The 14,102-nt window shown below is 41.5% G+C and overlaps 1 protein-coding gene across 1 annotated transcript in view; it reads left to right on the top strand.

Moving 5' to 3' along the window:
• The window catches only part of atp2a3 (ATPase sarcoplasmic/endoplasmic reticulum Ca2+ transporting 3), a 58,624-nt gene extending 44,522 nt beyond the window's left edge, over positions 1-14,102 (top strand). Inside the window, exons 10-21 of the mRNA XM_017412654.3 lie at positions 362-464; positions 3,212-3,343; positions 5,031-5,147; positions 6,986-7,204; positions 7,685-8,020; positions 9,220-9,440; positions 9,533-9,735; positions 11,740-11,825; positions 12,581-12,714; positions 13,015-13,132; positions 13,580-13,697; positions 13,968-14,102. Coding sequence (XP_017268143.1) covers positions 362-464; positions 3,212-3,343; positions 5,031-5,147; positions 6,986-7,204; positions 7,685-8,020; positions 9,220-9,440; positions 9,533-9,735; positions 11,740-11,825; positions 12,581-12,714; positions 13,015-13,132; positions 13,580-13,697; positions 13,968-14,011 — 1,831 coding nt within the window. The 3' untranslated portion in view covers positions 14,012-14,102. The remainder of the gene's footprint in view (positions 1-361; positions 465-3,211; positions 3,344-5,030; positions 5,148-6,985; positions 7,205-7,684; positions 8,021-9,219; positions 9,441-9,532; positions 9,736-11,739; positions 11,826-12,580; positions 12,715-13,014; positions 13,133-13,579; positions 13,698-13,967) is intronic.

Here is a 14,102-nt window from a genome sequence, read left to right as displayed (position 1 = left end):
TAAACAGTAGGAGGATTTCAGCGGGTCGTTGTGTATGCGTGCTGTTTATTCCACTGTTTCAGTCAGTACGGCATCCTGACTCGACGCGTCCCTGTCAGTTTCATAACAGCACAGTGTGGGTTTCTGTGTGGGAGCTTTGCTAGCAACAGTCTCTGCAGGGACCAGCTCCGTGGTTGTCATGCAGTCAGAACTACCTGTTAGAACCGCGCACGTGCCGCCGCTCTCTGTTTACTACCGCACAGCCAACTCTGCAGAGCGAAACGGCCCGCTGTCAGCAAAAGTTTTCACAAGGTCACTGTGCGCGAGATGAGATTGACACCTGCCTGAGTTGATGCCTGTTTTTTGTTTTTTTTTCCTTCAGACTTAAAGGCACCAAGCCCATCCAGTGTGGAGACTTTGATGGGCTTCTGGAGTTGGCCACTGTCTGCTCAATGTGCAACGACTCCTCTCTGGATTACAACGAGGTCCTTCACTTTTCTTTTTTTTTAAGTTGCCATGTAAAACAGTAATGGATACGGTGTTGTGTGCTGAGGTTTTAAAAGTGCGGAATTTGATTTTAGTCATTTCTAGGTCTGGATAAATATCGAAAAAAGAAAAACTGAGTATGGAAAAACATGAGTGCGTTCACCCTCTGTTCACTGTTGCATTTTCTAAAACCTAAAAATCTAATTTTCTCAAAATCTGCTTAAAAAAGAATGACATTTTTCACACTGACTATGTACAGTTGAAATTAGATGTTTAAAAAAAAAGAGAGAGAGAGAACCATTTTTTCCTTGCTGTCTGACATTAAATTTTAGGTCAGATGGCATTTCCAAAGTTTTTTAAATTATTTTTAGTATTGCTTATATTTAGTATTATTTTCTTCAAAGTAACAATTTTGCACATATTTCTTTAGTATTTGGAAGCATTGCCTATAATCTGTCTGACTTGGGTCAAACATTTTGGGTTTCTTTCCACAATCTTCTCCCTGTAGTTTGCTGTAGTTTTGTCCCATTCCTCCTGACAGAACTGGAGGAACTGAATCAGGTTTGTTTTCTTTTCAGCTCTGCTCACAAAGTTTCTCTGGGACTGAGATCAGGTCTTTGTGATGGCCGTTCTAAAACACCAACTTTGTTGACCTTAAGCTACTTTGTAACTAACTTGTCAGGATGCTCAGGGTTGTTGTCCATTAGAAAACCCATTTTTGTCCAAACTTTAACTTCCTGACTGATGTCTTTAGATGTTGCTTTAATATTTCCACATGATGATCTTTTCTCATGATGTCGTCTAAGGTTCACCAGTCTCTCCTACATCAATTCACCCCCACATCATTATGCTGCCACCCCCGTGCTTCACATTAGGGCGGAGCAAGTGTCCCTCTTTTACCTCCATATGGAAAGATGGTCATTATGGTCAAACAGTTCAATTTTAGTTTCATCAGACCAGAGAACATGTCTCCAGTCATTAAAGTCTTTGTCCCTGTGTGCATTTAGAAACTGTAATCTGTCTCTTTTCTGTTTCTGTGGGACTCGTGGCTTCTTCCTCTCTGAGTGGCCTTTCAGCTCATGTTGGTTCAAGACTGGTTTCTCTGTGGAGAATGACTCTCTGACCAGCTTCAGCAGCATCTTCACAAGGTCTTTAGGTTTCACATCAAAACAAATTCATTTCAGGACCACAGAACCCGTCTCCTTCCTCAGCTGTATGACAGCAGGACGTTCCCATGGTGTTCATTGTTTGAACAGATGAACCTTCAGACATCTGGAATCTGTACCAGTAATCTTGTAACTTTGAACAAAGTAATAAAACAATTATCTCTCTCATTATTCAGGCATTCAGCAAATATAAATAATTTAGGTAATCTAAACTGCTCTAAAACAGAAAAGATTTAGTGTGATTTAATGTCAGACAGTGGGAACAAAATTTGTTTTATACAGTGTATGTAAACATCTAGTTTCGACTTTATAAAAAATTACCAAAATCACCACAATTTCAACTATTTCTCCCTTTTGTCAGTTTGTTCATTATGCTAGGTAAACAAAAACTTTAAATTAATGTTTTTTTTAACATAGAGCAGTGTTTAAGGAAGAACACACCGCTTTCGTGGTGGCAGGTAACTGTTTATCCTCACAAGAAGCATTGAAAAGCCAATAGGGGTGTAACAAGATGGATAAGTCATGGCTCGATACAGTTTTGGGATCACAGTTTGGTAAAAGGGAAAAAAATTTCCAAATTTCTAGTTCCCCCCGCGCTTACCAGTACTCTTAATAGTCTATATCCGAGAAGGGCAGATGGAAAAAACCAATCATCTCTGTTAATGGGGTGTCTCTAAGGTAGCAGCAAGTTAGAATTTGTCCCCAATACTATAATATCATATTCATCCAATTTAAATAATACATAGTGTCCTACAGAGACCGCCTTACTCTAAATAAGAACACTGATCATGTTTAATTAACACATTCTTTGTCTGACGGAGGGGGGAACTACAATTGATAAGGGGGAATTTTCTCACACCCAATAATTTTACACAAATATTCAAATGATAAAGATGCACCACTGTCCAAACATGGTAAATAACTGTGAATTTACAGATGTTTTTGACTTAGAAAATCTGAGTCTGGAGAAGTACCTTTTTTCAGGAACCTGTGATTAGAGCGACTTTTTAGTGAGTTCTTTTACAGTATGTACACAAACAATAATAAAAGACACCATTTGGTTACACTCAGCCTTCTCTCCTTCAGCTGAGCTAATTTTACTCTCACGTATTAACTCCTCTCCCTCAGATTTGGACTGCTTTTCTCACCTTTTTGTCGTTGCCATGTTATCATGGTAACCACGCTGAGCAGAGAGGCCAGGAATAAAGCAGTTCTCAGCCTTCATGGATCCTCTCTAAGATTTCAGATTGCACAAATAGCTGCTCCACCACCAGTTTGACTCACTTGTTTTTAAAAAGAAAAGAAAGCATGGTCTAGGATAAGAGCAGTAAACCAGAAGGAGAGGATGCTGGAGGGAAACGAGGTGTTTTATTACCGTCTACGGCTGGTCACACAAACAAAATGATGTGTGCGATCCCATTACTGCATAATGTCAGCCGCTTCAGCTGACCAAGGCTCAAACCTCTGCATGTGTGACTCAAAGGTTCAGTGTTTGTCCCAAGTATTGGTCCAATTTCACTCGATTAAGATGCCTTTCGAATAGAAGCAGCATGTTTTAACGATCGGGTCTTCTCTTGCAGGCTAAAGGGGTTTATGAGAAGGTGGGCGAGGCCACAGAAACGGCTCTCACCACCTTAGTGGAGAAGATGAACGTCTTCAAGACGGACCTGTCGGGACTCACGAAGGTGGAACGTGCCGGGGCCTGCAACTCGGTGAGCACATACGGATGTTCGTTTGACAATGAATATTTTTATTTTTTATTTTTGGAAAGTAGAGGAGCGAAACAAACTCGAGCATTGATTACATCACTCTAGTATTGATACGATATGACACCATTGTTGGTATCATTTGTTGGTGTAGGTTCTCAGTCATCCAGGACATGGCAAACTTAAAAAGTAAAAAATAAATTATTTAATTAAAAGACAAACCAACCAGACTTTTATTTTGAAGTTAAAGACATTCAGAGTTCCAAGCTTTAAGCTGCATGACGTTAGTATCATTAATATCAATATTTGGATTGATCCACATATCCCAACTTCAACAACATAATGACATTGGGTAGGGGTTTGTCCTGTGACTGGAGGGTTGCTGGTTCGAACCCCTGCTCTGCCCATCTTAGCCGTTGTGTCCTAGGGTAAGACACTTCACCTGCCTTGCCTACTGTTGGTGGTCAGAGGGCTCGGTGGAGCCAATGTGATGGCAGCCTCACTTCTGTCAGCCTCCTCAGGGCAGCTGTGGCTACAATGCAGCTTGCCACCATCAGTGTGTGAATGGGTGAATGAATGAATGAATGAATATAGTGTAAAGCGCTTTGGGGTCCTTGGACAAGATAAAGCGTGATACAAATGCAGGTCATTTACAGTAAAAATGCAACATGATCGTTCAGACAGAGGTTGCTTTGAAAAACGTCAGATAAATATCCAGATATATTGCCCCACTCTGTTGTTTTATGTGACAAAAACCAGCTCTCATAAGAGTATTTCTCAGCCGTAAAGACGGCAGACTTCCTCGCTGCTTTAACTGGGAGTGGTAAAATGAGAGAAGGAGCTTTTCGCTGCTGAGTCGTGTTTCTGTGAGACTCAGAGCTGGGATGGCCTGTGGATGAGAGAATGTCCTGGAGGGTGAGGGACCAGTAGATTGATAGGCCGATGTTGTTGCAGTGGGGAGACGCTTTTCTTTCAGTTCACTAAAGTCAATAAAGGCCAGTAAAAAACCCACTTATTCACTCTGTAGGGATGATGATCATCAAGTCCTAGCAGTTTCTGGTGAGAAGTCAGAAGGATAAAGCATGACATGCATCAATATATTTAATATATTGTTTGTTTATATACTTTTTTTTTTTTACTGGTTGTAAACAGACAGGAAACTGCAACGAACTATGCTAAAACAAGCCTGTCGTTAATTTCCTGTTTTCTGGAGATGTATAGAGAAGTCCTCTGACGGGGTGTGAGCTCACCACCTGCAGTTATCCAGCTGTGCCATCAATGTTAACCGCTCCACCTCCCCACAGTGTGTGTGTGTGTGTGTGTGTGTCTGTGCTCTCATCAGCACAAAATCTGAACTAGAAGGGCCCCTGCTGGTAGGAAATAGGTGCAGCATTAAATGTAGCAATAATACTGAAGAAAAGGGGGCATATTTCAGCATTATGTTGAGCCAACTGATTCATATCTTTTTTATGTTTCCTGTTGATTCTATTTGTTTTTAATTGGTTGTTTCCACAGCAGCCAGAGATTAAAACAAGATGGCTGAGAGTCAGTGTGATCCTTCAGCCGTCACCAGATCAGTTTAACCTCTTTGTCTCTCACCAGCTGCCTACAGATGCCCAAATAGCCACCCAGTTCATACTTTGGCTCCTTTTTATATTATTATTCAGATTGTCTTTCTTTTTTTATCCATTAGGTGATCAAGCAGCTGATGAAGAAGGAGTTCACTCTGGAGTTTTCTCGTGATCGCAAGTCCATGTCAGTTTACTGCACCCCTGTCAAACCTGGATCCCAGAGCAAGATGTTCATCAAGGTACGGCTGCATGATTTTAGTATTCTGAAACAAGCCTCTTCACTTTTGGTTTAGCTTCAGAATGATTTTTCAAATGGATTAAGTTCTCTTTTTTTCCTGATCTGTCTGTGATTCTCCCTGACAACAAAGAAGAAAAACGGGGGTTTGAAGTGTTTCATTCCTCTGACTTAGTGTTTGGTAAAAACAAATTGGACATTTACTTGAATCTTAGCTTCTAAGCTTGGCAGAGTTTATTTACCGAAGTTTCCCGTGTTTTTCTTGAAGCTCAGTCAGTGAGGTGCTGTTAGAGATGCTCTGTTGGGCTCAGATCTGGAGTCAGATTTAGGCTGGATTACAGAGATTTGCTGAGCCCACGCTCAGGATTGTTATCTTGTTAAAAAAGTAAATGAAAATCTTCACCTCAGCTGGAAATCCTGAGCACTTTGGAAAACTTTTTCACTCTGGATTTCTGTGTTTTTCTGCATCCATCCCCCTTGTTCCTGTAAAAGCACCCCCACACCTTAATGCTGCCATCGTCATCATCATTGTTGGCAGAGTTGATACAACATCTGGGCAGAAAAATAAGATTTGGTTGTTTTATTTTGTTGAGAAGTAAATACAGACATGACTAAATAAACTATTTCATTCAACAGCTGAATGGAGAAACGTCAGTAAACGCAGTTGTTTAAATTAAAGCCCTGGCATTCCTTGACTAAATACTTGTCACCTGCCACCTTTCATGCCAGAGTTTTAAATAAAGATCATCCTATGATTAGGAGTTGTAGCTGTTCTGGTCAAAGCTTGTATGCAATATTGTGACCTCTTGCGAGATGCAGTAGCACTCAGAGTACGTGTTGTGAATGACTCTCAGCTACTACTACACCAAATTTTAGCTCAGTGTCTGTAAAATTGTTTAAGTTACAGCCATTTTTGTGTTTGCTAATATCGCTTATTATTAGAGTCCATCTTGAGTTTTAGTTGATTCTAGAAGTTAATGACTTGTAGATGTCCAATCGAAGGTTACTTTCTGGGAGTTTCATTAAAATATGTTAAATGGTTCATGACGTATTTTGCTAACAGACAGACAATTGATTGCCTACACATAGACGCAGGCAAAAACATTATTGCCCTTTGTCCCTTGGCACCAAATGAAAATAAATGGCTATTTTTTTTAGATCACACAGATTGCATAAAAACGTTTAACATAAGGAAAAAGATTGTGATAATTCTTACTTGTACAAGTCTAAAGATGCAGATGGTAGAGTACTGCTTAATGAGCTGCTTAATGAGCTGAAACACCCCAACCAGAGAGCTGTCAGCTGAAATAAAGGAAAGGTTTATAAAACTCAGCCAAGAAGCTCGTTGAGCTCGCAGGATTTAAAGGGTAAGGCTGTGAAAAATGACTCTTCCAGGAAATTTAAATTGTCACAGAGGGAAACTTAAAACAGGAAATGGTCAACAAAAGAAATAATAATAATAAGGAAAAAACAAGGGAATTTCTGTGAATGAATGAACTATAAAAATCAGGAACGCCAGATGAAAACAATCAACTAAAATAAGTTTCAGTTTGCTGAAGAGAAGTGAGTGACTGGATGAAAGAGAGATTTAGTGAAGAATCCCCCAACTGCTTTAGATAAAGACATGATGCTGGAAGTCACGTTTGGTTTCCTTAGTCAGTGATGACATGAGGCTGCAGGTCAGGTGAACGACATGGGAATATGACAGGATGCAGCTGAACCATGTAAACGGGAAGTCCTAAAACTTCCCACCTGACGCATAAACATGCCGCTTACTGCTTTCATTTGCGTGAATTCTCATGAATGGTTGTTTGTCCTCTGCTTGTTGTTTTGTCCCCCCAGGGGGCCCCTGAAAGTGTGATCGAGAGGTGCAAGTACCTGCGAGTGGAAACAGCGAAGGTGACCATGACGCCGGGCCTGCGCGAGCAGCTCATGTGTAAGATCAGGGAGTGGGGGACAGGCAGGGACACGCTGCGCTGCCTGGCTCTGGCCACTCACGACACCCCCCCACGCACAGAAGACATGGACCTGGAAAACTCCAGCAAGTTTGCACAGTATGAGGTGAGACAGAGGGATGTGCTTTCTTTCAAACAATCTGGGCCTTTTTTAGGACTTTATATTGCTGATCGTCCTGGGTTTGCTGTTGTCTCAGCTCTTTAACACCAAGCTAACTGTGTTGTTCTGGTTGTTTCAGTTCTCATCTTTCCCTTTGCAGAAACAAATACACCCAGAACTGATTTGACACCTTTGTTAAATATTACCAAGTCTTTAACATTCAGTCAGTGTGTGTCATCATCTAATGGAAGTCCATGACACTGAAATGCCTTTGTTATGACAACGTGACATTTACACTACACTGCTGTTGTTTTCACATAGAGGACGCTTTTACACTTTGCTCCTTATTGATAAAACTGGTTCACTGTTACGGAAAAGTCACCTGTTTTCATATTTTTAGCAGAAATACCGTTCGAGCGGGACATTTCGTTGAACCCAGACTAGAATTCTGTTTTCTGAATGAAGCTCCTTCTCTCCTCCTTTCAGATGGGGCTCACGTTCGTCGGCTGCGTGGGAATGCTCGACCCTCCCAGGAAGGAGGTGATCGGCTCGGTGAAACTGTGCAACGAGGCAGGCATCCGGGTGATCATGATCACCGGAGACAACAAAGGCACGGCCGTGGCCATCTGCAGGCGCATCGGCATCTTCGGGGAGGACGAGGACGTGGCGGGAAAGGCCTACACGGGCCGCGAGTTCGACGACCTCTCGCCGGAGGCTCAGAGGGAGGCGGTGAAACAGGCGCGGTGCTTCGCCCGGGTCGAGCCCGCCCACAAGTCCAAGATCGTCGGATACCTGCAGTCGTTCGACGAGATCACAGCCATGGTGAGGAGAAACCAATCCTCCTGGGCTTTGGGCAGACTAACACATCTCCTTTCTGCATCTGTTGGTTACGTGACAAACAAGCGAAGGATGCATGAGGAGAGGTCAGTGAGGCGTCTCAGAGAGCACTATCAGAAGCTGTCATCTGCTCTGCTGCTTCCTATCTGACACGTCTCAGAAGGAGGGGTTGACGTGGGGCGGAGGGAGGGGGGACAGAGAGGCAGCAAGATCCCAATTGGCCTGTCAGACGTTCTCCGCCTCTCACAGCCGACCAAAGCTGCTTTCAGAAATCTGCCCTGACAGAAATAGCTCCTCCGGACTGTTTAAACTTAACTTTGTCTGTACCTACAGTCAGGTTTGTTGAGGTTCACTAGACTCATCAGTGTTGGGGAGAAAAAAAAACAATCTTCATGAAGAGTTTAATCATGTGAAAGCTGTGTCAACATCCCCACTGTTTTCCTGTTTATAGTTTCTTCTGTATGTTTTTTGGAATCAAACAATTTCTGCATACTTTGTGCTATTTTATATATTAATATATCAAAACATTCAGCTCGATTAGGAATAGTGTGCTATTGTGGATTTTTTACCTTTGGTAGTTTTCAAAATATTTTACTTTATAACAAAAATTTTCCCCATAGAAAAGCCTTGAAGTCCCTTCAGTTCCTTTAAAACACTGTTGTCTGAAATTGTCTCCAGCATTCTGGCTCTGTTTTTGCCTTATTTTGCTCTTTTTAGCTACTCTCTTGCTAATTTTAGCTTTTAGTTACAGTATTGCAAATTTTAGCTTTTAACTATAGTTTTGCTACGTTTAGTTTTTAGCCACTGTTTTGCTCATTTTGGTTCTGTACTGCTTGTTTTAACTTAGTGTCAGCTTTTTCTACAGATTTCAGCAAAGTCACTGAGCAGTCAGTCCCAGCATTTTTGATTTTAGGGTTTTAGTGCATTTTTTCTGTCACTTTTAATCCCTCGTGCTGTTTTGTGGTTTGAGCTTTTATTCTTCAGAGGTTTTTTCTGCTGAAAGTTTTTCTGTTTTTTGAAATTAGTTCTTGTCTGCAAAAATATCCTCCTGTTTGTGATTAATTTTTAGTCTCAGAAATTCTTCCTTTAGTCTTTGATTTGATTTTCAAGTTCATAATATTAGGAGAATCAAATAAAATCTTGTGATCTGTGTTTTCTGATGCACGATGCTTGGCTTCTCCCAGACAGGAGATGGTGTAAATGATGCCCCCGCCCTGAAGAAGGCAGAGATTGGAATTGCCATGGGTTCAGGTACAGCCGTGGCCAAATCTGCGTCTGAGATGGTGCTTTCTGATGATAACTTCTCCACCATCGTGGCTGCTGTGGAGGAGGGGCGGGCCATCTACAACAACATGAAGCAGTTCATCAGATACCTCATCTCTTCCAATGTGGGGGAAGTTGTCTGGTGAGGACGAAACACGATCGGCGCGTGGGATCAGAAGCCACGAGTTTACCTGACGCTCCTGGATCCTCACTTCTCCGTTTGTCTGTCCACAGCATCTTCTTGACGGCCATCCTGGGCCTCCCTGAGGCTTTGATTCCCGTCCAGCTCCTGTGGGTTAATCTAGTGACGGACGGCCTTCCTGCCACGGCGCTGGGCTTCAACCCCCCAGACTTGGACATCATGGACAAACCGCCACGCAATCCTAAGGAGCCTCTCATCTCCGGCTGGCTCTTCTTCAGATACCTCGCTATTGGAGGTACCATTCAACTCTGAACATACAAAGCTTCCATTTTGCACTTTGTTGTGTGGAATCACTCCTTTCCACAAATGTTTCCTTATTGTTTTCCTAAACTTAACATGGCTTCTTGCTAATGGCTCACAGTGCACTCTCTACCAGGCAGGTTTGTTTTTCAGGGGAAACATTTTTTATTTTGATGAGGGCAGCTGGACTTTTTTGATTTTTTTTTTCAAGACTTTTTAACAAACATCACTCCAGACTAAATCTCCTGGACCTCAGCCTTTCCTTCATCTATTTCAAATCCAACGACAAGCTTTTCACATTGAACCATTGACATGCCGTGGGTTACCCAGTATCACCCACTGCTGCCAACATCTGCATGGAGGAAGTGGAAAGCAGATCACTGAACTCATGCATGGAAACTCCACTAAGACATTGGTTCAAGTACAGTTCAACGTATTCATACCACTTCAAGTTTTCCACATTTTGGCACAGCACAACCACAAACTTCAAATTTTTTTAAAATAAGTTTGTGGTCCACAAACACAAAGTAGCTCATAATTGTGAAGTGAATAGAAAACGACACTTGATATTCAAAATTTTACCAAAACAATAAAAAAAAAAAAAAAAAATCTGAAAAGAGTGACGGGCATTTGTATTCAGCCTCCCTGAGTCAATGGTTTGTAGAAACACCTTTACTACAATATCAGCTGCAGGTTTACAAGTTTTTTATTTTATTTTTTTGCTCATGATTGCCCAGCATTTAGTTCTGTCCGTCTTCCCATCAGCTCTGAGCAGCTCCCCTGTCTCTGCTGAAAAGCATCCCCACATCATGATGCTGTCACTAGGCCTGTCACGATAACAAATTTTACTGGACGATTAATTGTCTCAGAAATTATTGGGATAAACAATAATATCGTTTGGAGGCCGTTTTAAACTAATGTAATGATAATTACATAATAGTGCAAGTACATCCTCTCAAAGATTAATAAACTTTACTTTCAAAAAGAAATGCGACATACCGGCTCTCAAAGGTTCAGCGGTTCACCTCGGTCATTTGGTTTGAATCCGAAGTTCTCCCACACCGCTGCTGTTACTTCAACCTTGAAACTAATTCCATTTCGTTTTTTACCCACAATATCAAACAGTGTTTCTTTAGCTTGCTAGCTCCTAGCGGAGGCTAAAACTAAAGAGGTACAAGCCGATGCGCCTTGGCTGGCTACCTGACGCGATAGGCCACGCCGCCTGATGCAATTTTCAGATTTTTATTCATAAAAATAAATTTAAAAATTCAACGTGTATTTTTTTCCTTCCACTTCGCAATTATGCACTACTTTGTGTTGGTCTGACACATAAAATCCCAGTAAAGTACTTTGAAGTTGTGACAAAATGCGGAAATGTTCAAGGGGTATGAATACTTTCTCGGGCGCTGTATGTGGATGATGATGGGGTCAAAATTTAAACTCACACATCAACTCAGTGGATAAAACCATCAAGTTCACCATGGAGAATGTTTCAATTAACAAACTGCTCTTCTTGTGTTGTGCTGTGCAAACTGAGGAAGAAGAAAGTCTCAGCTTTAAAATATACTGGAAACCTACACACAAACACACACACACACACACACCAATGTCTGCTTTTTGACTCGTCTGTCATCAGAACCTTGCACCATTAGACTGAGAATCCCCCCACTAAGACAAGAAGAAGAACCAGAACAGAACCACATTAAAAAAGCTCTTCAAGCCTGCAGATACCTGAACAAGGTTTTTGGTAAATTAACAAAAAAAAAAAAGCTGGATGGAGGGGAGGAAGAGAGGTTTGCATTTGAGTTTAGCTCACAAAAAAAAAAAAAAAAATTGCAACAAAATTAAAAGCTCAGAAATTGAGAAAGTTCTTCAGATGGGAAATCTGAGGAGCAAAGATCAAACTTCAGACTGGGTTGATCCAGGTACTATATATATATATATATATATATATATATATATATATATAATAGTCAGATATACGTTTCTTCTCTTATAGGATATGTGGGTCTTGGAACAGTGAGCGCAGCGATGTGGTGGTACCTGTTTGATGAAGAGGGTCCGCAAGTGTCCTTCTACCAGCTGGTGAGCTCAGTTTGTTGACTTGTTGCATGAAGGCTGAGTCAGTTCTCACACTAATGGTTTCCTGTTTATGGTTTTGACCATACATTTTGTTTTTTACAAACCACTCGTCATTTTGTTTTATTACAAACCACTCGTCATTTTGTTTTTTTGCACAATTTTAACCATTTGTATTTTGAAACACATGACTTGATTGGAAATAGTATTGTTACTTTTAGAATTGGAAATTTTTATGTATTTTGAATCATTTAACATTATTCACAAAATCTTCCTCATAGAAAAATATTATAATGTCTTTAATTCCTTCAGAAACTTTCTCTATTTCAGCATACTTGCTCTGTTTTGTCTTCCTTTGCTACTTTTAGCTTTTCACTACCGTCCTCCTAATTTTAGCTCTTAATTTTAGCTATTAACTATGGTTTTGCAAAGTTATATTTTAGTTGCTTTTTGAATTTTAGATTTTAGTTGCAATTTTGCTAATTCTAGCTTTTTACTATTTTGCTGGTTGTAGCTTTTAGTTACCATTTAGCTAATTTTAGCTTTTAGCTACTTTTGTCCTCGTTTTATTTTTTTTTTACTTTTCTGCTCATTTGAGGTTTTGTTCTGCTGGTATTGTTTTAATTTGAACAAATCAACACATTTGAGCAGTCAGCGTGTCAGTGATCCCAGCAGCGAGCGGGAAGCTGAAGGAAGGTTTGTCCCGTGTGGACCGACTCCAGACCGGACATTCTAACTCCCATCTGTCTCTCTGTTCGCAGAGACACTTCATGCAGTGCACCGAGCACAACCCCATGTTCCAGGAAATAGACTGCGAGGTGTTCGAGTCCCGCTACCCCACAACCATGGCACTGTCGGTGCTGGTCACTATCGAAATGTTTAACGCACTCAACAGGTAGGTCGGGCTCTGATGTTCTGATTAACTGTCAGGCAGTCAATTCAAAGGACGAGACACTGTCGTCCAACAAGACGGCCGTCCCTTCGAGCCAAAATCGAGTTACTGTCCTGAGAATAAGTAGTAAAACCACTGTAGAAAGACTTACCATTGTGAAAGCTACAGAATAAAATAATCAGTAATTTAAAGTGCAAGCTGCTTTTTGCTCGGAGTGCTTGAGGAGAATTTCCGGAAGGCTCGGTTAGGTTGAGCAGCTGAAGTGTCGGCATGTTCTCATGGGTCCCATCGTCTCTCTGACAGTTTGTCTGAGAACCAGTCCCTGCTGAGGATGCCTCCCTGGGTCAATATTTGGCTGCTGGGAGCCATCATCCTGTCTCTGTCCCTCCACTTCCTTATCCTCTACGTCGAGCCTCTGCCGGTGAGTACTGGTATTCGTCAGAGAGAAATCTCCAAAAGTGTGGCTTCATCTGAAAGATGCATACTTGTTATTAAAAATGAAATTAAAGATAAGAATCTGCTTTTGCTTGTGTGTGTTTGTCTATCTCTTAGCAAAATAAATAAATCATCAGAGGGGTTTTAATTCATCTACAACTGGTTTACTTTTGGAGTCAGCCTGATTTAAGATGGCCTTCACAGCCAGCTGACAAAAATGACTGTAACTTGGCCAACTTCACAGATTTTGAGCTGCAGTTTGGTGTCGTAGTAGCTGAGAGTCATTAACAACACATGCTCCCATCACTAACAGATTTGCTTACAGTAACTTTATTTTCAAGACTTGACCAAAGCGGTTATAACTCGTTTCTCAACATCGTAGTTTAAAAGGCGGTTTGGGTTGTGTTGTGAACTCGTGTTGTGTGTCCCTCAGCTGATCTTCCAGGTGACCCCTCTGCGCTGGTCCCAGTGGATTGTGGTCTTGAAGATCTCCATTCCAGTCATTCTCCTGGACGAGGCGCTGAAATACATCTCCAGGAATCATCTAGAAGGTGTGTGTCGGCTTTTGCTTAAGAATCTAAAAGTTCGGTTTTCTGCCTCTTTATCTTCGTCTGTCTGCTGATGCTGTTTCCTGCTTTTCTTTTTTCTCCTCTGCTGCATTTTCACTCCAGCCTAAACTGTCTTTCTCTCAGCCTCTGAGAAAAGGTACTCCTCGTCCATCCTTCTCCTCCCCTGCAGAAGCACACAACTGTAAACTGATCAAACAGCTTTGTCGTGTTTCCTAAAACTCACCTTTTCTTCCTCTTTCTTTTCTCCGGCAGATGACGAGGAGAAGAAATATCGGCGGAGGTGGCAGCTGAACTAAGACCTCTCCCCTCAACACTCTCACATAGTTAGACACACACACTCTTCCCTTTATGAGCTTTTCTGCCCCCTCCCCCCCGCCCCAATCCCAG

The sequence above is a fragment of the Kryptolebias marmoratus genome, linkage group LG13, assembly GCF_001649575.2.
Source record: "Kryptolebias marmoratus isolate JLee-2015 linkage group LG13, ASM164957v2, whole genome shotgun sequence".
Lineage (NCBI taxonomy): Eukaryota > Metazoa > Chordata > Actinopteri > Cyprinodontiformes > Rivulidae > Kryptolebias > Kryptolebias marmoratus.
This window is presented reverse-complemented; position numbering and strand designations above follow the sequence as displayed.